Source organism: Capsicum annuum, chromosome 7, assembly GCF_002878395.1.
Source record: "Capsicum annuum cultivar UCD-10X-F1 chromosome 7, UCD10Xv1.1, whole genome shotgun sequence".
Taxonomy (NCBI): domain Eukaryota; kingdom Viridiplantae; phylum Streptophyta; class Magnoliopsida; order Solanales; family Solanaceae; genus Capsicum; species Capsicum annuum.
In genome coordinates this window covers 215,936,520-215,962,586 of record NC_061117.1, presented here as the reverse complement: position 1 = coordinate 215,962,586, position 26,067 = coordinate 215,936,520, and the positions used below count along the sequence as shown (strand labels likewise).

General features: G+C 35.0%; 3 protein-coding genes and 2 non-coding genes across 9 annotated transcripts; 3 read left to right on the top strand and 2 right to left on the bottom strand.

Moving 5' to 3' along the window:
- The first annotated feature begins 8,333 nt into the window (after positions 1 to 8,333).
- On the top strand, positions 8,334 to 10,611 carry LOC107878507 (cytochrome b561 domain-containing protein At4g18260). 2 transcript variants are annotated; one of them, XM_047415491.1, is made up of 4 exons: positions 8,334 to 8,797; positions 8,908 to 9,069; positions 9,892 to 9,959; positions 10,039 to 10,611. In XM_047415491.1, exons 1-4 carry the CDS (start codon positions 8,663 to 8,665, stop codon positions 10,340 to 10,342), a joined length of 669 nt encoding a protein of 222 aa, XP_047271447.1. In that variant the 5' UTR covers positions 8,334 to 8,662; the 3' UTR covers positions 10,343 to 10,611. The 2 variants fall into 2 exon arrangements, with proteins under 2 accessions (XP_047271447.1, XP_016581013.1); XM_016725527.2 differs by having other exon boundaries at positions 8,339 to 8,797; positions 9,811 to 9,959.
- A 240-nt stretch (positions 10,612 to 10,851) lies between these two features.
- LOC107878508 lies at positions 10,852 to 13,023 on the bottom strand. Its single transcript, XM_016725528.2, has 3 exons — positions 12,577 to 13,023; positions 12,012 to 12,083; positions 10,852 to 11,266 (listed from the first exon to the last, which is right to left on the bottom strand). The coding sequence occupies exons 1-3, from the start codon at positions 12,737 to 12,739 to the stop codon at positions 10,971 to 10,973; spliced, it is 531 nt and encodes a 176-aa protein (XP_016581014.1). The 5' UTR covers positions 12,740 to 13,023; the 3' UTR covers positions 10,852 to 10,970.
- A 1,623-nt stretch (positions 13,024 to 14,646) lies between these two features.
- On the top strand, positions 14,647 to 23,471 carry LOC107878506 (GDSL esterase/lipase At4g10955). 4 transcript variants are annotated; one of them, XM_047415490.1, is made up of 4 exons: positions 14,895 to 15,033; positions 15,173 to 15,246; positions 15,680 to 15,770; positions 22,285 to 23,471. In XM_047415490.1, the coding sequence occupies exon 4, from the start codon at positions 22,316 to 22,318 to the stop codon at positions 23,264 to 23,266; it is 951 nt and encodes a 316-aa protein (XP_047271446.1). In that variant the 5' UTR covers positions 14,895 to 15,033; positions 15,173 to 15,246; positions 15,680 to 15,770; positions 22,285 to 22,315; the 3' UTR covers positions 23,267 to 23,471. The 4 variants fall into 4 exon arrangements, with proteins under 4 accessions (XP_047271444.1, XP_016581012.1, XP_047271446.1 ...); XM_047415488.1 differs by lacking the exon at positions 15,173 to 15,246 and having other exon boundaries at positions 14,647 to 15,033; XM_047415489.1 differs by lacking the exon at positions 15,680 to 15,770.
- A 601-nt stretch (positions 23,472 to 24,072) lies between these two features.
- Positions 24,073 to 24,145, bottom strand: TRNAR-ACG. Its single transcript has one exon. It is a non-coding gene; the product is annotated as a tRNA-Arg (tRNA).
- A 615-nt stretch (positions 24,146 to 24,760) lies between these two features.
- Positions 24,761 to 24,836, top strand: TRNAR-ACG. Its single transcript has one exon. It is a non-coding gene; the product is annotated as a tRNA-Arg (tRNA).
- The last annotated feature ends 1,231 nt before the right edge of the window (positions 24,837 to 26,067 follow it).

Below are 26,067 nucleotides of genomic sequence, written 5' to 3'. Positions count from 1 at the left end.
GAAAGAGAGAATCGCTGGTAGTGAACGATGATTTTTATTGATCCTACGTATTGGCTTTTATAGCTTGTGTATTACATGTAACAAAGAGACCTACTAGAATAAAATCCTAAATATACAAAGCTAATAAGTACAAAAATAACTAGAATACAACCTTAAATATACAAAGCTGATAAGTACAAAAAAAACAAGAGTCCTAAACAAAACAAGAGTCCTAAAATAAATAAGTTAACCGTTATTATGCCCCCGCAAGTTGGCGTCAAGGTCTACTACGCCCAACTTGGAAAAATATTTACTAAAAAGTGCGCGGGGAAGAGGCTTTGTAAGAAGATCAGCAACTTGATCAACAGCATGTAGATGTGCAACCTCAATCTGTTTGCTCTCAACCTGCTCACGGACAAAGTGGAAGTCGATGGCCACATGCTTCATACGGCTATGGAAGACAGGATTGGCACAAATATAAGTGGTGCTAATATTGTCACAGAGAACTCTTGGAACAGCAGTCAGAGGAAATCGAAGCACCACAAGAAGATGGGTGAGCCAGTTAGCTTCAGAAACAGTAGCAATAACTGCCCGATATTTTGCCTCCATTGTAGAACAAGAAACTGAACGCTGCTTCTTCGAAGACCATGAAATAGGATAACAAGCAACATAGATAATATAACCTATGGTGGAGGTGCGATCTTGAGGATCCCCTGCCCAGTTTGAATTAGAGTATGCAAACAGTCTACGATCACTCTCCTTAGCAATGAGTACACCAAATGAAGTAGTTGAACGAAGATAGTGGAGTAGTTGTCTAAGAGCAACCCAATGAGACATAAGCGGTTGATGCATAGCCCGTGACAACTTACTGACAGCAAAAGCAATGTCCGGATGAGTGAAAGAAAGGTAATGAAGCTTAACAATAAGACGCCGATATAAGGAACCATCGACTAAATTATCATCGGGTGAGGGATCAAAAACAACATTAGATGTCATAGGCGTGGAAATACCTTTGCAATTATCCATAGCTACCCCATGTAGAGGATTCATGGTGTACTTCTCTTGAGAAAGCAAGAGACCAGCAGAAGTATGAATTACCTCAACACCGAGAAAGTAATGAAGAGGCCCTAAGTCCTTCAGTGAAAAACATTGGGAAAGTGCCTCAATGATAGAACAAACACCTTGTTTGGATTACCGGTTACTAAGATATCATCCACATAAACTAAAATATATACAGTGAACCCAAACTTATGCACAATGAAAAGAGAGGAATCAGAATGTGATTTAACAAAACCCAAAGTAATGAGATAGTTTTTCAATTCAGTGTACCAAGCACGAGAAGCCTGTTTGAGACCATAAATTGCTTTCTGAAGACGACATACGTGGGTAGGATTTCTAGAATCCTCAAATCTAGGTGGCTGACGCATGTAAACTTCTTCATTAAGATGACCCTGCAAGAAGGCATTGTTAACATCCAACTGATGAACAGATCAGTCAAGTCGAGTAGCAATAGTCAAGACAAGATGAACAGTGGCAGGCTTGACTACCGGACTGAAGGCGGAATGATAATCAAGTCCTAAAAGTTGAGTAAATCCCTTGGCAACCAAACGAGCCTTGTACCTGTCAACAGAACCGTCAGGTTTATGTTTAATGCGAAATAGCCACTTACAATCCACCACGTTTTTGGAAGAATCACATGGAACCAAATCTCAAGTATGGTTGTGAACAAGAGCATCAAATTCAGCTTGCATTGCAGAATTTCATTGGGTAGTTAGCTTAGCTTGCTTATAGGTTGTGGGGATTTTTGGAGATGGTGTAGTGGTTGTGAGAAACTGACAAGTTTTCAGGCTATTAGTCTGTGAGCAGGTGGTCAATGGGTGTACTTTGGTGGCTGGCTGGGTCGGTCGGGATTGGGTTGGTGTGTCAGGTTGAGTAGGAGGAGCTATTGGTTGGGGCGGGGGGAAAGCCATTTGTGGCTGATTTTGTGCCGGAGCAGATGGATTGTGAGGAGGATGTGGAGTTTGGCTAGGAATGGGTGGTTTTTCTCGTCTGCGATACGTGATAAGTGGCCGTGAGGGCAATGTTTGAGATGTTGAAAAAGCAAAAGTAGTCTGTTTTTGTGGGACTTGTGTAGTGGGTGAAGGAGTGGATGTTGAGATTTGAGAAGAAATGTTACCTGATTGTGGAGGGACACCATCTGAAGCGGAGGAGATAGTTTGCAGGAGTTGAGTGGTCGTGGACAACGTAGTTACTGGTGGGGGGAGTTCATAGGAGGAATGTGAAATTGAATGAGTGTCCTCCTTGGGTTGTTCAATAGAAATAGTATCCCAAGAAACATTAACTTTATTTTTAAAACTGGAAAATATATTTTGAAAAGGAAAATTGTCTTCCAAAAAGGTCACATCCCTAGATAAATATAATTTGGAGTTAACTGGATCAAAACACTAATGGCTGTAATATTTATTAGAAAATCCTAAATAAACACATGGTGTGGATCGAGGTTTCAATTTATTATGGGAATAAGGTTTGAGTCATGGGTGGCATAAGCATCCGAAAACCTCAATGGAATTATAATTAGGCACGGCCTGAAATAGGATTTCAAAAGGTGATTTATTTTGGAGATTGGGTGTAGACATCCTATTGATCAAATAAACAGCTTGATGACAGGTATAACTCCAAAAAATTAAAGGTAAGGATGCTTGGTGCAGTAAAGTGCGGGCTGTCTCGATGACATGTCGATGTCGGTGTTCAACTAAAGCTGCCCTTTGTGGTGTATATGGGGGGGACACTAAGTGTTCAATTTCATGTATTTTTAGATAGAAATCTAATTTTTAAAATTCACCATTAGTATATAAGGATAAAATTTTTGTTTGAAAATGTCTTTCAAGCATGGGATGTAAAGTTTTGAAGATTTTCAGAACTTCTGTTTTAGCTTTGAGTGTGAATAACCACATATATCTTGAAAATTGATCGACAAATAAAACATAGTATCGTTTTTTGCCAATCGATATTACCGGAGACGGCCCCCATAAATCACCGTAAATTAAATTTAATGGACTAACACTGTGCAAAGAACCTTTTGAAAAAGGCATACTGTGGCTTTTATTAGAATAGCATGAATTACAAACAGTATTAGTTTTGGAACCAACAACTGGAATGGAAAAATCATGCAAAAATTTATTTAAAACTTGACGATTAGGGTGGCCTAATCGTTGATGCCACAGGTTGTATGAAACAACAACGTTACATTTTGGTGGACCATCAACATCCCCCCATGGCCACTCACACAACCCGTTTTTACTCTATCCTCGAGCCAATGACGCCCCCGTAGTCAGATCCTTCACAAGATAAGAGAAAGGAAAAAAATCAATAGATGAGTTATTATCTTGACAAAACTTAGAGACAGAGATTAGATTATTTTTAATAGCCGGAGAGCAAAGGATATGTTGAAGCTGGAATTGGTGATTTGATGCATTAAAACTCACATTACCAGTATGAGAGATTGGAATGGTATTACCATTACCCATGACAATTTTATTCGAACCATGGTAGTTTTGCGTAGTGGCTAGACTCTGTGTGTCGAGGTCATCTGGTGGGTTGCACCACTATCAACGATCCATGGAGTTGACTAATTTTGGAGGCTTGCAACATAATTAGCACGCGCTTGAAGATGATTGTGAGAGAAAGTCCGACATACACGAGCAATATGGCCTCTACGATCACAGAGTTGGCAGTAGAGGTTGTTGTTGGAAAACTGTTGTTGATTATTATGCTGAGGTTGCAGGACTGGTAATTATTTTGTTGGTTTGGCACATTTGATCTTTGATTATTGTTCTGGTGATTGGTGGAGCCTTGACGCGTAGGACTGGAAGTAGTTCCCTTAGCAATGTTCGCAGTGATTGGAACAGAAGGTGTCTTTTTGGCATCCTCATGCTGCAGGAAAAGCTCATGATCAAGGAGCTTTTCATATAATTCTTCATAGGGGATTGTTGAATCTCGAGCACGGATAGCGGCTGAAAGTTCTCGAAATCCAAGGCCAGCGAGAATCTTGACAATCAATTCTTCATTGGATACGGGGGATCCAGCAGTGGCAAGTTCATCACAAAGAGACCGAACTTGATGGAGATAGTCAGCATCAGGGCGGGAGTCTTTGGAAACGCGGGCTAGACGATCTCTAAGACTAAAAATACGAGTTTGAGACTTATTTGCATAAGCAGTATGCAAGGCGTCCCAAGCGACTTTAGCATTTGTAGCAGAAGTGACTGTACTGCCAATGGTCGCATCTACAGTTGCCAAGATAGCATTTTGTATAAGCTGATCTTGTTGAAACCAGGAAACAAATTCAGGATTGGATACCTCTACGTTGTTTTCAGATATAATTTTGGAGTGGGTTGGTATCGACCCATCAAGATGACCAAAGAGGTTGTGTCCACGCATAAGCATGGACACCTGCGCCTTCCACAATGAAAAGTTATGGCTACCAGCAAGTTTGATGGGGAGTTGAGTAACCGGATTGAACTGGACAACAGTCTTTGAATTGGAGATGTTGTCGTCTTTGACGATGCTTGTATTTGGGTCCATTTAGGTGTGAGGTGTTTCGGCCGGGAAAAATAGAAGAGGAAAGGCGAAAAAAAAAAAAGGATCAAGCTTGTTAAAGCTCTAGAGCTCTTGATTCCATAAAGAAAGAGAGAATAACTGGTAGTGAACGATGATTTTTATTGATCCTACGTATTGGCTTTTATAGCCTGTGTATTACATGTAACAAAGAGACCTACCAGAATACAATCCTAAATATACAAAGCTGATAAGTACAAAAATAACTAGAATACAATCCTAAATATACAAAGCTGATAAGTACAAAAAATAACAAGAGTCCTAAACAAAACAAGAGTCCTAAAATAAATAAGTTAGCCGTTATTAGATACGTCTAGACAAGTCCATAAGGTTCATTTGGATATAGAATTTTTTTTAATGAATTGTTTGATGGGATCGCTTTTTTGAAAATGACTTTTTTAAAGTAAAACTCATAAAATTCTTAACTCATTTTCAAGTAAAATGCATACTGAAACACAAATTTAACTTTGAAATATCATTTTTCTGACTTCAAAAACACCTTTTGCCAAGTTTTAACCAAATATATATTCAAACGCCTACTGAACCTATGCACATAAGTGAGACTGAACCCTTCATATGTTATTACTTATTTAATTTGTTGTTTGAAAAATAAAATAGGTGAACCAAGGTTTTTTTCTCTAAAAATTTCCTCCGAAAAAACAACAAATTGTCAGTTAATATCCAACTTTGTTACAATTGTATCCTAAATTTTTGGAAGACCAAACATTAGGAATTACATAACCGTTATAAAATATAGTCACTATAGTTTAATCGATAACTAAGCAAGAAATCAACTGTAATCTCATACTATAAAAGGCATTGATAGTATGCCCTTTTCGGCAAAATTAAAGTTTATTGAGCATTTGCATATATTTATACGAGTCAATTCATTTTGACTGTTAGGGACGGGTTGTTTTGGGCATGCCCAAATCAACCCATCAACAAAATACATATTGTCAACTCTGTTAATTTTAGGACGAATTGGACGGGTTAGATGTTTTTGCATCAATTTTGTCATCATGTCTCGATGTGATTCGAGGTAATTAATTCACTTTTTGACCATCTAATATCAAAAGTAGCTACTATTTCATTCTTAATTTTTTAAAATCAAATTAATTGTGTAATTGAAAGATAGGAAAAGTTTAGTCCAAAAATATGAACTAGGCACCACATGCTTTTTCACTTCTTTTTTTTAAATCTGATTTTTTTTGGTTGTTATATTTGAATTAGGCACTAACGTTCTTTGCTCTCATTTTGTGGATGTATGAACTTCCATGGCGATTGAACCTATGATATCGGGTTTAAGAGAAATTGTGACACATTAGTGTGATGCAAGGTATAATTGGTTGTGTCGAACAGAATAAAGTATAATTGAAATCAATGGAGGCTAGAAGTTGGTTGACACACACAAATATAACGTGTGACTAATGACTGGTTCAATTGAACTTAGCGTTACTTACACGAAACAAAAGTATATCATATATAAAATCGCTAAAATTTTAACAAATGTTAAAAAGAAAATGTGTTGGTTCAATGATAAAAACACAATAATTGAATCCATCAAGTTTAGTTTGAATTTGTTCTGGTGGTTGAAGCATGCATCACTTTTGGTTAAGGTCTATAATGAATTTTGGTTGAGGTCTATAATGAACTTAATATAATGAATTTTGGTTAAGGTCTATAATGAACTTAAGCAATCTCTAGTACTCCTTAAAGTTGATTAATATAAATACAAAAATTGCAGCCTTTTGCAAAAATCCTTATGACTCTTTAAAAGCAAATGTTGTTTTTACCCTATGCTACTTTTGTCAAATAGACTTGTTTTTTTCTCCATTATGTACTTGATTATGTTGTTCATAATCAAAGGCGCTATCAACTTTGGGAAGGTTATCTTTGTTCCTTTCAATCAGAATTGCTTTCTCTCTTTCCTAGATTTGCTTTACCTAATTGTTAATTCTAACATATTTAGAGTAACTTTGCTTTCTCAATTACTTCTTTTTTCGTCTTCACGATGGTGGTGGTAGACATAACTTTCACATAGCTCGCTCACTAGTCTTTTATAAATACTTGATACCTCCCAACAACACTTTGTCGACCAAACATCTTTTGTCATGCACGATCCACTTTTTACTTCATTGACAGTTACGCCGCATCTTTTAAATGTTTCTTACTTATGAGTCTTATTTTAGTTGAGGAATTACCTAGCTAAGATTTTGATTACAATTTGTTTTTAAAGTCATCATAATAAGATGAACTTTTGTGGTTGATTGGATAACATGTGACATTAACAACTTTGGTTGAATTTGCATCATTGGCTCCCATGTGCCAATTCCTGCTCTACAGGGACCTCCTAGTGATCACTTCATATTTTACCCTTGTTGACCACACCCTCATCTAAAAACTTACCTTATCTTATAAAGTTCTCTACAAATACAAAGTTTCCAAAATATACACACTTTACTATAAACTGGACTCTTTTAACTTTCTCAATACTAGAATTTCACTAAAGAGATTCGAAATATAAAAAGATAAATACACCAAGGAGGTTTCGATGAATGTCAAGATTACTATATATGTTTTATCTATAATAAAATAATCTTGACTTTACAATGTATTTTTTTAATAAAGGGAATTCCGATGAATTCCCTTACTTCCCCTAGCTCCGCCCCTTCTAGAAACAAAAATCACAGACTAACTAGCTCCACAAAATGATTTAGCAAATACAGAATTGTTGCCTGTGGTCCAAGACATAATACATACAAGAGATATGAAGGACGTAGGTAGGCCAAAAACTGTCATGATGAGGTACAGAAAAAGATTGCAACTACATGATAATGGAGGGTCCATTAAAGAAAAAAGCTATTCAGCAATCACAATTGCAAAATCTACTGCATAAAGTTGCATGTCATGGTCCACCTGTCTTCTACTGTTATTTCCTTAAATTCTCACACGATGTGTAATTGTCTTCGTCAAGCAAAAAAGTGTCTACTAATTGCCTGATAAATAACATTGCGTATGCTAATGCATTGTTGAATAATTAGCAAGTTCATTTATCGAGAATGTATCTTAAATAGGAGGTTATGGAGGTTACGGAATAGGGTAGAGGGTTAGTTAGGTAGTTGAGAGGTGTTTCGCTTATTCTTGTATACTAGTGTTCATAGTATTATTCCAGGAGCTTCTTGTTATTCCATTTCTGTTACTGTTAATTTAATGTTTATTGTACTTCGATTATCGTATTATTATATATGTTGTAGTGACTATTCCTTTTTTAGTATGCTTTATCATGCGTTATTTAACATTTCGTCTTGGCTTCTTCACTCCCATCGTTTTTGTTTTTTTGAACTGCTTTGTAATGCTTTTTACTTGAGTCAAGGATCTATGAAAACGTCTCTACTTCCCAAGATAGGATCTGCGTACACCCTATCCTTCTGGACCCCAAAGCTAGAATTACACAGAGTATGTTGCTGTATTTAGTTGTTTCATAACAGAATAAATGTGATTAACCAACTTAACATAAACTGTTAACTGTCTGATGGTTTAATGAGTGAAAATTCTGTTCATTTTCAAAAGCAACCACCCACAACATAGACAAAAAGATACTTATCAATATTAGTGACCATGCTCCTTCTCAGTAGTGGGTAAGTAGAGACTAAAATTGTACATATACATTGATATTATTTTGAAAAACAAAAACTTCCCACTCTGACTTTGTTGTGCTCTGTAATACCACATTCTCTCCATTCAAAACAAAAAGCCTGTCATAATGTCCCTACCAGGTTGAAATCACAGCCTATTTTCCACTATAAAAATATGCACTATAGTCTTCTATAAATATATTTAAGTATACTAGTAATCTGAACACTACATATGCCACACGTTGTTAAATTGACGATAAAAGTTCAATGCGGTTGAAGAGAAAAGCAATGTACCTGCATGTAGAGCTTAACTAGTTAAAGTTCAAGAAGTTTTGCTGGTGCTGTCTCCAGTTCCTTCATCTCTTCAACAAAGCAAAAGTTTTGTAGCATTAGCAACATAGGAGTATAAAACAGCATAGGAGTTGCTTAGCAACATGGTACAAGCCGCGCAGAAGCTGATTCTTCATGTCGCGATTTTCCTTGTTGCTCATCTTCTGACACTAGTCAGCGCAACTGAGAAGCACACGAAAAAGATTATTCATGAATGCAGCGACTACAAAATCCTTCAGGTTATTCACATTTGCATCTCTTACTATGTTTCAATTTTCTTTAAACGACTACTTGTTAAGTTGTTATATTTTTAAGGCAGCAAGTGATGATTTTATATCTCAAATTTCAGCCAAGTCCAAAGTTGTCCTTACAAATTATCCTACATGCAATTCTCCTCTGGGCTTCCATGGGTTTCTTGATGCCTATCGCGGTTCTTGTAATAAGAATGAAAACTCAAGAGGAAAATGGAAGAAGGCTGAAGATGATTGTGTATGCTCATGCTGCTTTACAGGTAATAAAATCACTTTTCATTGTGAATGTCCGAAGGAAAAAGCTGATGCACATCGGTGTCTGCACCAAACCAATGAATAGAAATATAAACCTTAAACTTATTAAGGTTAAATTGTTTGGTTTGGTGCAAACGCCAGATATACGACTAATTATTTACTTGTGGGAAGGATCATAAACTTCATTTAGTCAATTAAGGGTATACTTTTGGCATGAAAATCAGTATCGTAACAGTTGCTGAAAGCTATTATTACAAATTTGAACTTTGTTTATTAGATATAAATAACCCACTTTTCACCTCTAATGATATTGAAAGATAATAAGAGCTATGATTACACATTTGCTAATAATTAAAATAGCCCACAATTTGTTATTAGGTAAGTGTTAGTTAAAGTTCATTTATCCTCAGTGATGAATGCTTAGTGGTGAAGTAAAAGGAAGGAATTGCAAAGTCTCTTATTTGAGTACTACAACTAACTCTATCTTTATTTAGAAATCAGTTCAATTAAAGTTAATTATGATTTTAGGTATACCTGTTTAATAATTATCATGGCATACTTTTGATTGCTTTACAAAATCTAGGTACAGTATTACATTCACATCATTATGTAGTGCATAATACATACCTTCCCCACCCCCACCTCAAAACTTCAAATTCACAAACACTACTGGAACGACACGACAATAATACCATAACAGATCATTTGTATCAATATATATATATATTTTTTTGGTTATTTTGCAGATAGTATCTGTTCTCCTTGTAGCAATAGCAATAATCATGTCAGTAATAAACTTTGAGAACTTTTTCGATAACACTCACCAGAGACTTGGCTTAGCTCTATATGTTGCAATATGGTTGCCGTTAGTAGCTGGAATTTTTCGACCAGACAGGTAAAGGATACAAAATTTTCACCATGGAAGTTTTTGTTGTTCACTCAAATGAATAGAAGTTTTTGTTCTTCCTGTACAGAGGAACCAAATATAGAGGTGTATGGTATGCATTTCACTGGCTTATTGGAGTCACAGTTACTTTACTGGGAATCGTCGCTGTATATTTAGGTTTACAGGCTTACAACACAAAAACAAGGAGAAGCATAAGAGTTTGGAACTGGCTTTTCAGTGCTGAGGTTGCTGTTATCGCGTTCATCTATCTGTTACAAGAAAAATGGCACTATATAAAGCAATCAGGAGGGATTTTGAGCAAAGATTCAGTACGACCAACGGATCAAGAAGCATCTCCAACTCAGAAAAAGGAACTGGCACCCATGTCATAATCAGAGCCATGTTAAGATTTGCGACAAACAAATAATTTTGCCTTCAACTAACATAGATTTTCTTCCTTTTTAACTACTAACATTAAATTCTTTCCAATTTTGTTACAATTTTTTTTTTTTTTTTGGTAAGGTTCTATTTTGTTACAATTTCACAAAAGATAATAGATTTTTGTGTAGTACTATCAATGTATAGCATTATATTCAGTCGATAAAATGAAAGATATTGTCCTTTACATTGCCAAAAGGATAAAACCTCTGCATTGGTGATATATGTGGAAAGCTAACTGATAGTTTTACCTGAACTGATCTGAAGATATAACAAAACAAGACTGGCTTCACAATCGCGACAGGTTCAATCAATGAGTTAAGCATTTCCAACACCATCTCAACATATGCAGCTTGTTCGAACCAGCTCTAGTTCTTTTGGTGACACCTAAAACGGAAATGGACACTCGAGCAAGAGAAAGGTGACACCAGAGGATCACTTTTCCTAAGAACACTAGTTTATCTAGAACTCCAAAAGATCATTTATCTCGATAGTTACAAGGACTATAAGTCCAAACTTACAAAGTTTCACTATATTTTAGTAAAAGAAACAGTGAATCTTTATACAAAGGACTTATACAAGTCATGGAAATAACTGCACATAACCTGTTGCTATAGCAATCCCTAAAATGACAACGGGTGGAAGGATGACAAATGCTCCAATTGTAGCAAAGAAAGTAGAGTCATTCCTCTGAGATACTTCGTTCATGTAGGATTGTCTTTTGATGTTTCTCTTCTGTGAAGTAGTTAAGAACTTGGCGCTAACCTTCTTCAGATTCTTACCCAAGGGAATGCTGAAGTCATCATCTCGATCCCCAACCAAGTTAGCAAGCTGAGTACGAATTGTAGGTTTAACAGAGCTACCATCGCTTTCATAACCTGCTCAGTATCAAGTGAATGACGGTCAGAAATAACTAAAGCATAGTTCAGCTCTCACCAATGAAAGCTAGTGGAAACAAAGATGGCAAGTTTATTTGAAATCTTGCAATAATTCTTTTTAGCAAATGGGACAAGAGGGATAATGAATTGATATAGAGAACTAGATCCCCTCCTAACTCAGCATGTTAATGGATTCCACATGAAGCTCTTCACACAAGATAACCTGCAGTAACAAAACTAAAGACTCTGCAATAGATGCTCTATGTATACCAAGGAACTAGAATCCCAAATCACTTGCTGCTGCATAGTATTTTTGGGGAAGTAAACAGTGTCGTTAACACATTAGGAGTACATTCAGTTATACCAAGGTCAGAACGATGCATAACTAGTTGACCGGCAGAAAGTACAAAATTAAGGCACCTCTGCATTGTCTGGAAGACAATTCCTGCTAATTTATATTGGGAAGTTCGGTAAAAAGGAACCCCAGATGCATCGGAGATCATAGTCTAGATGATTTTGCTTAAAAGCTAGATATATACAAATGTTAAGTTCTCAGTCTAAGTTGACTTCCATTCCATAGATGATGAATATTCTTTTGTCGACTTCATAGATTCCCTATAATGCTAGGACAATCCAAAGCCCGGTGCACTAAAGCTACCGCTATGCGCGGTGTTTGGGAAGGCCCCACCACAAGGGTGTATCGTACTTATCAGGAAATAATCAAAGAATCAGAGGGAGCATATACCATTAACTGCTGAGCTGCTGGACGTAAGCTGTTCCAAGAGATCTAGCTGCGTTCGAGTAGAAGATAGTGACCCTAAAACGAAACAAGAATCAGCAAATGTTCAACAAACAAAACTAATGTATCTCATGCTGTCATACATCAAACGGAATTATAGGATACGTGACACCCTATCACTAGCTTAGCGCGCAATTCTCTAATTATCATTTCTCCACTATGGCCTACGTTATGCATCAAGGACCCACGGCCAGCAGGTTGAAAGCGTTGGGATCGAAATAATAGGACGTCATGTGAAAGATAGTAATTAAGCTCGAACGTGATAAATCAGCTTACAAAAAAAAACTATGCTAAAAAAAGCATCATATTCCATATGATTTGTTCATGTGACCTCCTATTTAAAAACTAATATCAAAGACAATACTTCTCCACCTAAACGAAGACTCTTAACCACCAGAGCATGGATGCTATTATTTGTTGTATGACAAGAAAACATCTTCTATTTATAGAACTGCTAATTACAAAATGATGAAAACAAGGGACTGTATTATTAGTGGAAGTTAAAGCAGACCAGAATAAGTGGGAAGCTCCTCATCTTTAGTGACTCTTCCATCCCCTTGTTCAGAAAGAGCAGCTCTTCTTAAGGAAGAATGATAATAAAGTTTGTGTGTAGGAGGAATGAGAAAGCATAGATGTTTTGGTTGCACAAAGACACAGCTGAAATTCGAAGCCATGGTGCTGTAAGGCCATTAGTATAATGTATATGACTTATGAGGCTCCAAATTTTGCACTTGTATTATTTGTTTTATTATTTTGGACAACTCAATTTAAATAAGTGGCTAAAAATGTTCCACCACAAAAATTATATGGAGCCTCGATCTAAAACAATTTTTCACGAAACTTCGTATTATTTTTTTCCTATATATTAATCTCAAGTTTGTAATTAAAAAAATTTAGTCCTATTAACAAAATACAAAGATTAGCTAAAAAGAATATTCATCTTTGCACATTAAAATGCAATGAATTCTGTATCTAGATTGAAATTTAAACCAAAAAGAAAACTAAAATAATAATTTTTTTGTTAAAAATAGAAGATGCGTGTATCACTTTTTAACAAAAGATTACATCATCACTTTGCTTTAATTAGATAAATATAATTATTTTATTGAAGACACGTTTGGATTGGGTAAATAAATTTTATATAATTATGGGAATATGACCAAAAAGTAAAATTATATATATAAATTTCCGTTAAAAATTTAACTTTTTCATTAGTTTTTAAGTTATTGAAAATATATGGGTAGTTCGATGTCATATTAATCAAAAAAATTAAAAAGTTATTTTAATAAAATATTTTTACAAGTTAGTGATAATATTATAAAAAAAATAATTAAAAGTTACTTTAATGAAATATTCCTATAAATTGAGTGGGAATTTAAAGAACGAACTCGACACATGTTTCTAAAAAGATAGTGTTGCTCACTATACTCCAAATTCATAAGTACACCACTAGTTGAAGAATCAAATGTCTTTGAAAATATAATGAACGAACACACACACCGTTCATTTAGAATTTTTTCTTATATTGACAAAAAAAAAAAAGAAAATGTAAAGGAAGAAAGCATGAACTGGTGCCGGTGCTGGTGCGTTCAGCTTTTTTTCCTTAGAACTTATTCTTGTAAACAAAGGACAGTTCAATGAATTAATGTGTCTTTAACGAACAATTTATATAGTAAGATTTATTAGTCGAAATTGACCACTTTTTTGAGAATGAATTGTAGTATGTATAAAGCTCTAGAGAATGTTAAGTACAAAATACTTATTAATATTGAGTTAATCTGAATTTAATATTTTTAAATCAGAATTTAAATTTATAAAAATTACAATATTCAACTTATGAAACTTTAACAATTTCTAATTTGCATTGTTACCTAGCGCGAGTTCGGAATCGATATATGCCATCATTTTAAAAATATGATCAATCTATGTCATGGAAATCGAATGTGATCTATCTATGCTTTGCCTGTGCCGCTAAAAAAAAGATTGTGCACTTATATAATGCACAAAGTATAGATTGATCACATTCCATTTCCATTGCATAGATTAGTCATTTTTTTAAAACGAGGGCATCTATAGTTTCCGGACTCTTCGCTTGCCACTAATGTGAAAAAACGAAAATAAAAATAAAAATATTAAAATATCAAAAATAACCTCATAATTGAAATTCTTTGTTAAATAGACCTTTTAAGTCTATTTTTAATTAAATGGACCATAAGTTTTTTTATTTAGAGAGATGACCAATTTTTAAGACAGATCTATTATCTGTTCGATAAATTAATTATCAATCCAACAGATCTATTATCTGTATGACAGATATATAAACAGATCGATTATTAATCCGACAGATCTATTATTTATCCGACAGATATATAGATAGATTTTTTATCCGTCCGACAAATAAGAAAATAAAAGTAGGCTGTTTTACTAATTAAAAAATTTTAAAAGGACAAACCATTATATTAATTAAAAACTTGAAGTGACTTAATAACCAAAATTTTCTCCCCATAACAAGTAAAGTTTTGTTGGGTGCATCTGCATACAGTAAAAGGACTTTTATGCCATTTCACTCATCAGTTTCAGGGGTAACGCGTTGCTGAGAAAGGCAGAAAATCCAGCAAGTAAAAAATATGACCGTTACAGACAACATTATTATTTTAGTATAAATCCAACAACTTGAATTCTTCATTAATTTCTTCGAATCAGATACCCAAAAAAGGGAAAAGCACACACCCCATTTCTTTCTCCATCTTTTTCCCCGATGTTCAGGTGATAATTTTTTTTAAGAATAAGAAGGTGGGTTTTTTCATCAAATGGAGGAAGTTTGTGCAGAGGAGATGAGAAATGGAGTGGGGAATGAAGGAGAAATAGTGAAGGAAAGTGTTGTTGAGGCTCATCCATATGCATTTCATGTTTCTGGACCTAGAAATGTTTCTTCTCCAAATTGGAAAGACCTTATTAGTTCCAGTTGGTTAGTTTCTTCTACTCATAAATCTTGATTTTCAGTTTAATTTTAAAGGTTTTTAGCATTGAATCCGCTATATTTTTTAAGTTATGAGTTCATATTTACTAATTTTTGTTGTAGTTTACTGACTGTTCGTTATTTCTAGTAATTCGATTACTCCTTTTTTTGGACTGCCTTGAGTGGAGGTCTATCGGAAATAGTCTTTGTGGAAATGCACGGGTATGTTGTTATTGTTGTTGTTGGGTTCATATTTGGTAGTTGTTGCATTTTCACTGCATTTTTACTAATAACTTTACAGCAAATAACATAAATCCCGACAGTTTGGAGATTACTTGTAGAAAACCCCGATACTTTGCATAATTAATGAAAATTCCAATTTTGGCTCTGTCGAGATACATAATTAGTTCCTGATACATATATATTTTTTCTTTGTAAAAAGATACATAATTAGATCTCGATATTTCTTTTTGATTTTGGGTCTGTCGAGATACATAATTAGCTCTCCGATACATCCAATGAAGATACATAATTAGTTGGGATTTTCGTAATTACTTTGTAAGGGTGAGGATTTGTGTAAATATGGTAAGTTGAGGTGTTTGTTTATGTTATTTTTTCACAAATTTATCCTTCACATTGACATTATTGGTTTCAGATGAATCCAGTAATAATGAGCTGCATCCGCGATTGGTGACGGTTGTAGTGTTTTTAGATAGCAGTGCGGCCACTTTGTGTTATTATACTGGGTATGTTATTGTTGTTGTTGGGTTGTATTTACTAGTTGCATTTTGAGTACATTTTTACGTATAAATTTGTGCTCCGCATTGAAAGTGCTGGATTGAGATGAACTTTGTAATAATGAGCGGCATCCTCCCTTGGTGATGATTTTAGTATTTTCAGATAGAGGTGCGCCATATTTACTGTTTGAAGAATTCTTTTTGAAGTATATTAATAGTGCCTAGAGGCAATGGTAGAGTTCTAGTTACGGGTTAGGCAACACTCAGTAGCATTGGCCAAGTTTTGTATTTTGTCAAGGAATTTACTTAACCTAGTATTCATAACTCATAAATTATCTCGGGTCGGCCTCTGCGTATTGCTAATCAGGACGTCCAGAGTGTGTTTGATTTTGAGCTTATGGCTTCAAAGTATGGAAAACGTTGCTTGATATTGTTTCATATTCTATCTTTGATTTAGTTATTGTGTGTCAATTGCCGTTTCTGAAAAATGATTTTTCCCACACGGGCTTTTGCGGAGAGGAAGCAAATTTACTATATTAACCAAACTTAGGCCAAGGTGGAGATTTGTAATGTGGCCTTTGTTTTTCTTTGGTTCACACTTAATAAAAGCCAACCAAAGATATTTGGAAGATTATTTGTTGGTTTTGTCAAACAAAGTTGCTACCAAAGATTTTGTTGTAAATTTCTCTCATTCACATGCAAATGTTGAAATTTACATATTCCATTAACACCATGGATGACATCAACAAGCCCATTTTCATCTCTATAAATAGGGACCTTCTTTCTCATTCATAACACATCAATTTCAAGAGTTTTCTTTCATTCTCTTGTATTTATTTCTATTGGAGTATTTAGTTAGAGAGTGGGTGTTGGGAAAAACTTGTGTGAGCCTAAACTTTAGAGTGCTCTTGTGAGGTACAACTCTTGGGATATTTGGGTTAATTAGAGTGACTACTCTAATTTTGTAACCTCTCTATTGTACTCTTGTTGATGTAGTGAAATTGTTCCTCTCTGCTCATGGACATGGATCACACTGATCGAACCACGTTAAAGTTGTGCCTCCTCTATTTTCTTTCATTGTCATTATTATCAACTTGTTATTGTCTTTGTTATTGTCATTATAACATTGTTTGATTGAATTCCACAATAACCGGGTTCTCGATCCTAACAAATTAGTATCAGTGTCGGATCTAACCAGGTTATTTTCAGTAGCCAAAATGACTATAACAAAGACTTACATTGAGAAATTTGATCGAAGTGCAAACTTCGGGATGCGGCAATTAAAGATGGAAGCTATCCTAATTCAGGATGGCTTTAGATATGGCACTAAAGGAAAGGAGATGAATAAAGCCACTAAATATGATGGATGAAGAGTTTGCCGTCATAGATAAAAAGGCGAAATCAAATATCATTCTAAATCTCTCAAATGAGATTTTACGTGAAGTATCTATAAAAACCACAGTGAAAGGTATGTGGGAAAAACTAAAAACCTTGTACAGTGGAAAATAGGCTTTAGGAAAAACCTTGTATATGAAGAGAACAGTGGAAAATTGACTGCAAAAGCTTTACACATTTCGTATAGTTGAAGGTACTTCTATACTCTCACATCTTGATGTTTTTGATTCTATTCTTATGAATTTGAGTAATATAGATGCTGAAATTAATGATGAACATCAAGCCGTCTTATTACTTATTTCCTTACCCCAATCATTTAAGCATATTAGAGATACTATGCTTTATGGAAAGGATAATATCTTTTACAGAGAAATCAAATCTATCTTAAAAATAAAGGAACAGATAGATAGAGATATTACTGGAAAAGTAGCGCAATCCATGAGGAAGGATTATTTGTAAGAAATAGATCTAACAAGAAACAATCAAATTGTGAGAGGTCTAAATCAAGGTCAAAGTCTAAATACAAAAATATAGTGTGCAAATACTGTCATAAGAAAGGTTATATTATTTTTGAATGCTATAAGTTAAAAAACAAGGTCAAATTGTGAGAGGTCAAATTAAGAAATAGATCTAATAAGGCACAATCAAATTGTGAAAGTAGCGCAATCCATGAGGAAGTGAAAAAACAAAGAAATGCATAAGGTCATATTATTTTTAAATGATATAAGTTGAAAAAACAAAGAAATACAAACAACAACAACAACAACAAACCCAGTGTATTCTCACCTAGTGGTGAAAAAACAAAGAAATGCATAAGGAAAATAAAAATGAGCACCAATATACTGACTCCGCTGAAACAAGTGTAGTTGCTGATAAGTCTGAGGGAGCAATCCATGAGGAAGTGAAAAAACAAAGAAATGCATAAGGTCATATTATTTTTAAATAATATATGTTGAAAAAGCAAGGAAATGCATAAGGAAAACAAAAATGAGCACGAATATACTGACTTCGCTGAAACAAGTGTAGCTGCTGATGAGTCTGAGGGAACAATACTTTTAACAACTAATAATAGTAGTGGATTTTGGATTCGGGTTGTTCTTATCATATGTGTCCCAATAGGGATTTGTTTACCACATTCAAATCTGTTGGAGGTGGAGTTATCTTGACGAGCAACAATGCTGCTTGCAAAGTTTTTGGTGAAGGTGCAATCTGAATCCGAATTAGAATGGACGATGGTGTGGTGAGAACTCTCACTGATGTTAGATATGTTCCTGACTTGAGAAAAGTCTCATTTCATTGGGCACTCTAGAATCTCTTGGGTGTTCTTGTGATCATGAAAGCATGCAGATCAGGTACGTTGTACACTTTATTGGGATCCACTGTTACAGGTGCTGCTTCTGATCTTGACATCACCAAATTATGACATGCGATTGGGGTATATGAGTAAGAAAAGTCTTTCCTGATAAATTGCATATGCCATAATTTGGTGATGTCAGGATCAGATTGATTTGAAGTGGAAACTGCATCAGCACCTGTAACAGTGGATCCCAATAAAGTGTACAACGTACCTGATCTGCATGTTTTTTCATGATCACAAGAGCACCTAGAGTGACTTTCAAAACTCCACCTTCACCCGTGTATTTACACCTAAGAGATTCTAGAGTGCCCAATGAAATAAGATTTTTTTTTTTCAAGTTAGGAACATATCTAACATCAGTGAGAGTTCTCACCACACCATCGTGCATTCTAATTCGAACTGTCTGTACCTTTACCAAAAACTTTGCAAGGAGCATTGTTGCCCATCAAGACATCTCCACCTCCAACAGATTTGAATGTGGTAACAAATCCTTATTAGGACACACATATGATAAGAACAACCCGAATCCAAAATCCACTACTATTATTAGTTGCTAAAAATATTGTTCCCTCAGACTCATCAACAGCTACACTTGCTTCGGTGGAGTCAACATTTTGGTGCTCATTTTTGTTTTTCTTATTTTTTTCTTTATTTTTCAACTTATAGCATTAAGAAATAATATGACCTTTCTTATGACAGTATTTGCACACTACATTTTTGTATTTAGACTTTGACCTTGATTTAGACCTCTCACAGTTTGATTGTTTCTTATTAGATCTACTTCTTACAAATAATCCTTCACCATGAGTTGCGCTACTTTCCCTAGTAATTTCTCTATCTATCTGTTCCTTTGTTTTTAAGATAGATTTGATTTCTCTATAAGAGATATTATTCTTTCCATAAAGCATAGTATCTCTAATATGCTTAAATAATTGGGGTAAGGAAATAAGTAATAAGACGGCTTGATCTTCACCATTAACTTCAGCGTCTATATTACTTCACCTTCAACCATACAAAATGTGTAAAGCTTTTGCTTTAGGTAAAGTCTATTTTCCACTGTTCTCTTCATATACAAGGTTTTTAGTTTTTCCCATATGCCTTTCGCTGTGGTTTCTGTAGATACTTCACGTAAAACCTCATTTGAGAGATTTAGAATGATATCTGATTTTGCCTTTTTTTCTATGACGGCAAACTCTTCGTCTGTCATATTTACTAGCTTCATCTCCTTTCCTTCCAGTGCCATATCTAAGCCATCCTGAAGTAGGATCGCTTTCATCTTTAATTGCCACATACCGAAGTTTGCACTTTGATCAAATTTCTCAACGTAAGTCTTTGTTATAGCATTTTGGCTACTGAAATTAACCTGGTAGATCTGACTCTGATACCAATTTGTTAGGATCAAGAACTCAGTTATTGCAGAATTTAGCCAAACAATGTTATAATGACAATAACAAGTTGATAATAACGATAATTAAAGAAAATAAAAGAGGCACAAATTTAACATGGTTCGGTCAGTGTGACCTACTGCGTCCACGAGCGGAGAGGAACAATTTCACTATATCAACAAGAGTACAATAGAGAGGTTACAAGATTAGAGTAGTCACTCTAATTAACCCAAATAATCCCAAAAGATCAACCTCACAAGATCACCTCAAAAGAAAGGGCTTACACAATTGTTTTCGAACACACACTCTCTAACTAAATACTCTAATAGGAAGGGAGAAGAAATACAAGAGAATGAAAGAAAACTCTTGAAATTGATGTGTTAAAGAAAACTCTTGAAATTGATGTGTTATGAATGAGAAAGAAGGTCCCGATTTATAGAGATGAAAATGGGTTAGTTGATGTGTCATCCATGATGTTAATATAAGATGTAAGTTTCAAGATTTGCATGTGAATGAGAGAAATTTACAACAAAATCTTTGGTAGCAACTTTGTATGACAAAACCAACAAATAATCTTCCAAAAGTATCTGGTTGACTTTTACCTAGTATGAACCAAAGAAAAAACAAAAGGCCACATTACAGTGTGGTGTGGTTTATGCAAAGCTGATTGTTAATTTGAAGAGCTTGTGTCTTGAATTATTTGTTCTTTTGATGCGCTAGTTTAATGCTAATTCCTCGCGTAGTGTTCTATATCCTCTTTCTGTCTTGGAAGATGGTGTTGCTGATGTTTTTGTTTCCAAAAGATTCTGTATGATTGTGTTACTGCAAATGCTTTTCATTATATGTAATTGGGCTGCTATTGCTAGTTACTTGACCCTCCAGTTTCCCAGAGTGGGCTACTATTTTGTATTTCATTAGCTCTGCTTTGCAACAAAGATATATTGTAGAAAAAACAAAGCAGAAAAGATGAGCTCTGTGCAATGAATCATAAAGTTGAATTTCTTGATGTTGTTTGGGTATAAAAAGAATAGATCGAGGCCAGTAAGGGAGTTAACGTAAATTAGTCATCTTTTTGGGACTGAACTTTGTCACAAATGTAGAAATGACAAATTGACAAGCATCACAGCTATATTAAACAATCAAGCAAATAGGTAAATATTTCCTCAGAAGAAGTTCCTTTTCTTTGTTTTTTCCCCTTGATGCTTCTCATCTATCTGGATTGTGTTCCTCAAACTTAGCTTAAAATGTTCTCCGAAATTTTTGGATTCATTCTCGTCACTAACACTGTATAGCTTAAAATGTCTAGCTATTTTGGTAGACCCTATAGCTATATTTATTTAGTTATTATAGCCAACGACCGGTATTGCTCCATTTTTTTATTGGAGGTCACCACCACCATAATCTATGTTTAGACATTGCTACATTGTAGAATACAGCCCTGTGGGTTATACAGTGCTTTCACAAAGTACAAACAGGATGTGAAGAATATGAAAAGAACCTGCCGGATTCCCCTTATACTGGATTTCTTTCTGTTCTGCTTCTTTCTTTTATTATCTTTTCCTTTTCTCCAGTTTTTTTACCTTGTGTTTCTCGACACCTATTTGGGCTAGTAATTTTGGACCTAATCTCTTTGGATGGTGGTGGTAAGGGAACATTGAGTGGCTTTTGTTATATGATTTGAAGAGGAAAGTAATGTGATACTGAATTGAAAGTTTAACTAGCCATTCTAGTAATAAAAAAAAGGTGAATCTTCTTTATTGAATAAAGGTCAGAGTTACATAAGTTTCCTCCGAATACCCTAGCAACAAGAGCTAGAAGATTTTTCAACTTCTCTGAATTCCTATTATTAGGTGGTTTCCCAACTACTCCTTTAGCCTATGGCCGGCCGTGAAGGTGATTTTGATTATGACTTTTTTTCTGCTAATGATCTTCTTCAGTAAAGGTTTATTACCTCTAATTATCTACTGAATGCTACAATTTGAATAGCAAGTCCACTTACTCATGAAGATTTTTGGGGTTTCGGGGAACTTCAATTCAGTTTTGGATGTGAAAACGCCTGTATTTTTTTAAATCCCTAAAAGTTAATGGTCCTTGGAAATCATTATTTGTTTCATGGAGCTTTTAAGATCAGAGTTTGTCTTCTTTATTACTAATATGTCCTTACCGTTAGATGGCTATTAGGCATATTATCAACGATAATAACTCCTTTAATTTAATTAAAATCTAGCACTGTAGCTAAAATCAGTGTTATTTAGTCTAATGCTGCTCTTCTTAAGGCTCCCTTCTCTACGAAAATATTAGACGATTACTTACAAGCTAGATTCCCTTCCTATGGAAATACTAGATGATTTGGTTTTAACACCAATCAGTAATTCACTTTGGACAGGAGGAAGGATGCTAACTATAAAAGAACAGTGATGGCCTGCTTTATCCAAGCAGTTTACCTACTTGAGCTCGACAGACAAGAAAATAGGACAGAACATAATGCACTTGCTCCAAAATGGTGGATACCCTTCAAGTACAAATTGGTTGAGACCCTAAAAGATGAACGAGATGGATCCATATTTGGTGCCATATTGGAGTGGGATCGATCTGCAGCTTTGGCTGATTTTGTACTGATCAGACCGAGTGGTGCACCAAAAGCCGTTTTGGCCTTACGGGGAACAATTCTGAAAAGCCCAACAATGAGAAGGGATATTGAGGATGATCTCCGCTTCCTAGCGTGGGAAAGTTTGAAAGGATCTGTGAGATTTAGTGAAGTCCTCAAGGCACTGAAAGCAATTGCTGACAAGCACGGAAGCAATAACGTATGTATTGCTGGCCATTCCCTTGGAGCTGGTTTTGCTCTTCAAGTGGGGAAAGCATTAGCCAAAGAAGGAATATACGTAGAGGCACATTTGTTCAATCCTCCCTCAGTTTCACTTGCTATGAGTTTCAGAAACATCGGAGAAAAAGCTGGCTTTGCCTGGAAAAGGATCAAATCAATGCTTCCCTCAAAGTCAGATTCTCAAATCAGCTGTGAGGAAGCTGGTGCAACATCTTTTCGAGTAGGCCTAAAGCAATGGGTGCCTCACTTGTATATTAACAACAGCGATTACATCTGCTGCTCTTACACTGATGCAGATGGACCACAATGCGACCAAACTGCTAACAAGGAGAACGCTAAACCAACAAACAGCCAAACTGCAGCAAAGCTTTTCTTGTCATCGAAAGGTAAACAAAAGTTTCTTGAAGCGCATGGACTGGAACAATGGTGGTCCGATAACTTGGAAGTACAAATGGCTATTAGTAACAGCAAGCTCATTAGCCAGCAGTTGAAATCCTTGTACACTCTTCCAGCTGCTCAAGTAACACCAGTCAAGCGATAACAGATTAAAAAGAAGTGGAAGCACTCCCTTTGCTAATAACTCATTTTCAATGCAAATAGTTGTTCCTATGTCACCATGTTGGTGTGCATTATAAATTTTCTTACAATTTTGTTTCCCCTCATGTATTGAACAATGTAACTTTGAGGATGCTCTGAAGGTGGGGCAAAATAATCTCAAATGTGGAACCAATGTTTTTTGTATTTTATACTTGTTCTGCTTTACCAAACATTTAACATAAAATACAGCCCAGACATAACAAAGATTGATTTTGCCAAGAATACATATAAAAGTAAAAGAAGAGTTTTGCAAAATAGTTATGCGACCATCAATGTAATATGATAGTGAACCTATGGCTGTAAAAGTCCATGCATATCTACAAGACAAATGTTACGGAGATGAGGATGTTAAGATATATATGCGGTCATAATAGCTTAGATAAAATTAAAGATGACTGCATTTACCATAAGATGCATTGTAAATAAACGAGAGAAGGTCGCTTAAGATGGTTTGATCATGTCCTGTATCGACATATATATGTAAAATTATGGTGAGTGAAAATGTTAAAACAAAACAAAGTAAGCCTAAAATCACATGAAAAGAAATTATCTCGAAAGAGTTACAACTTCTTGAAAGCAAATGCAAGACTTATAGCTAAAGATGGAATACAATAAAAGCAAAAAAGAAAATCGATGTAGGTGATATTTGAATTTTTCCTTCTTTAGGAGTAGACTTTTATGCCAGAACTTTTATTATTGTTAGTTTGTTATCACTATAAAATGTTCATTTTTACAGTTTGTAAAAATGAACGACTCTGCTGGGGATCGAACCCAGAATCTCTGGTTCCGTAGACCAGCGCCTTATCCATTGGGCCACAGAGTCCTGATGCTAATCTATAGCAATAATCCTTTTTTAATTCTTTAGTGTTCTTATGAAAATGCTCACACCTATTAGTCTAAACATAGAAATGTCTCTTGCGTCCACCCCATGGACGGACCTACACATAAATTTTGGGTGCTCCGACACCCACTAAACTCGATACGGAATAGGTATAATTATATAAAAAATATATGAAAATGAGTATAAATTATATAAAAGCACCCACTAAACAAGAAGTTGATTAGGTGCACTGGCATTTAAGTTGATCTTAAGGCTCTCTATTGGTAGGTGTGGTCGGGTTCAAACCTAGTTAAGGTGATTTTTTATTTTTTTGGTGTAGTAAGCACCCATTCTATTTAAATTTTGGGTCCGCCGCTCCACCTATAGTATGTTCTGTATGACATAATTTAATAGAGTTATTCAGTATGAACATAAATCGAATAACGAACAAAAAGACCCACGATGCATAGAAAATCGTAACATAAGACACACAAGCAATATATTTCTCTTTGTATCCAACAACACGCTCAATGTGATAGCATCAACGATCAAAACCAGTATGTCAATCAGTTGTACTAGTAAAAATACTCGATCCTGCTGAGAGCTGATGTACAACAAGACTCTGTGGCCCAATGGATAAGGCGCTAGTCTACGGAACCAGAGATTCTTCTGGGTTCGATCCCCAGCAGAGTCGGTCCTTATTTTTCTGTTTTTCAGTTTTGAGCATGCAATATTATTTTACTCTATTATTTACCAATGAACACTAGAAGTAATGTTTTTTTTTTTTCTAAAGATCTAATCAACTAGAATGCCATATATAAAACACTACCATACAAAGTTTTGGATGTATATCAAAAAATCCAGAAATTTCTATGAACTTGCTATGGAAATTACATATACATTATACATACCATTCATATGAACAATATAATATCCACAGCATACTCTTGATCAACGCAGACAAAAATGTACATCAACTGATTATTTAACAACATACCCAACCATTTACAATACTTCCCATAGCTAGATATGAACAATAATCCAGATCAGTGGCGGAGCTAGGGTTTCAACATTAAAAGAAAAAGACCAAGAATTCAACATTTACTGTATATACATAAAATTATTATTAATATATATACCGTACCCTTAGCTCCGCCCATGTTCTAGATGATCATGTACACAAGACTTATTACCTAATCAGTCTGAGAAAAGAGTGGACAAATCATAACCATAATCATCAATAGAAACATCTTCATGAATATTCATCAATGGCCCATATCCCTGGTACTGATAATGATCCTGATCATAATCATGATGATAACTAGTATTAGTAGTACATGAATCCATCTCCAATAGCCATGACTCAAGATTCCTATAATAATATTCTTCAGAAATATTATCCATTACTTCTTGGCTTCCCATAGAGTTATTATTGTTACTATTCAACAAACTGAAACATGGTTCATGTAAAGTATTAGTATTATTGCTTGATGGTATACTTCCTTCTGATGAATCTACGGATAATTCCCGGCTAGATTCTTGATATTGATGAACAAATTTCATCCGTTGATCACCATCATGATGATGATGATGATCACGAGGTGGTGGTGGAGGTGGAGATGATGAGATTATTATAGGACTTGACGATGACGATGACGATGATGATCCATTAATATTATTGCCAGTGAGTTGTTGAACAAGATTCTTGAAATTTGATGAGTGTGTAATATAAACTTTGGGTTTCAACAATTTTATCAAGTTGGTGAATTGTTTCTTCTCTGAATTTGTGGCTTTCTTTCCCATAGTTTTTCTTGCTTAGAACTACAAGAAAGTCTATAGGATTCAACGTAAGTTTTTTTTTTTCCCTCTTTCTTTCTTAGCTCCTATCGATGGGATATCCTTAAAGAGTTAGATCAGGTATTAAT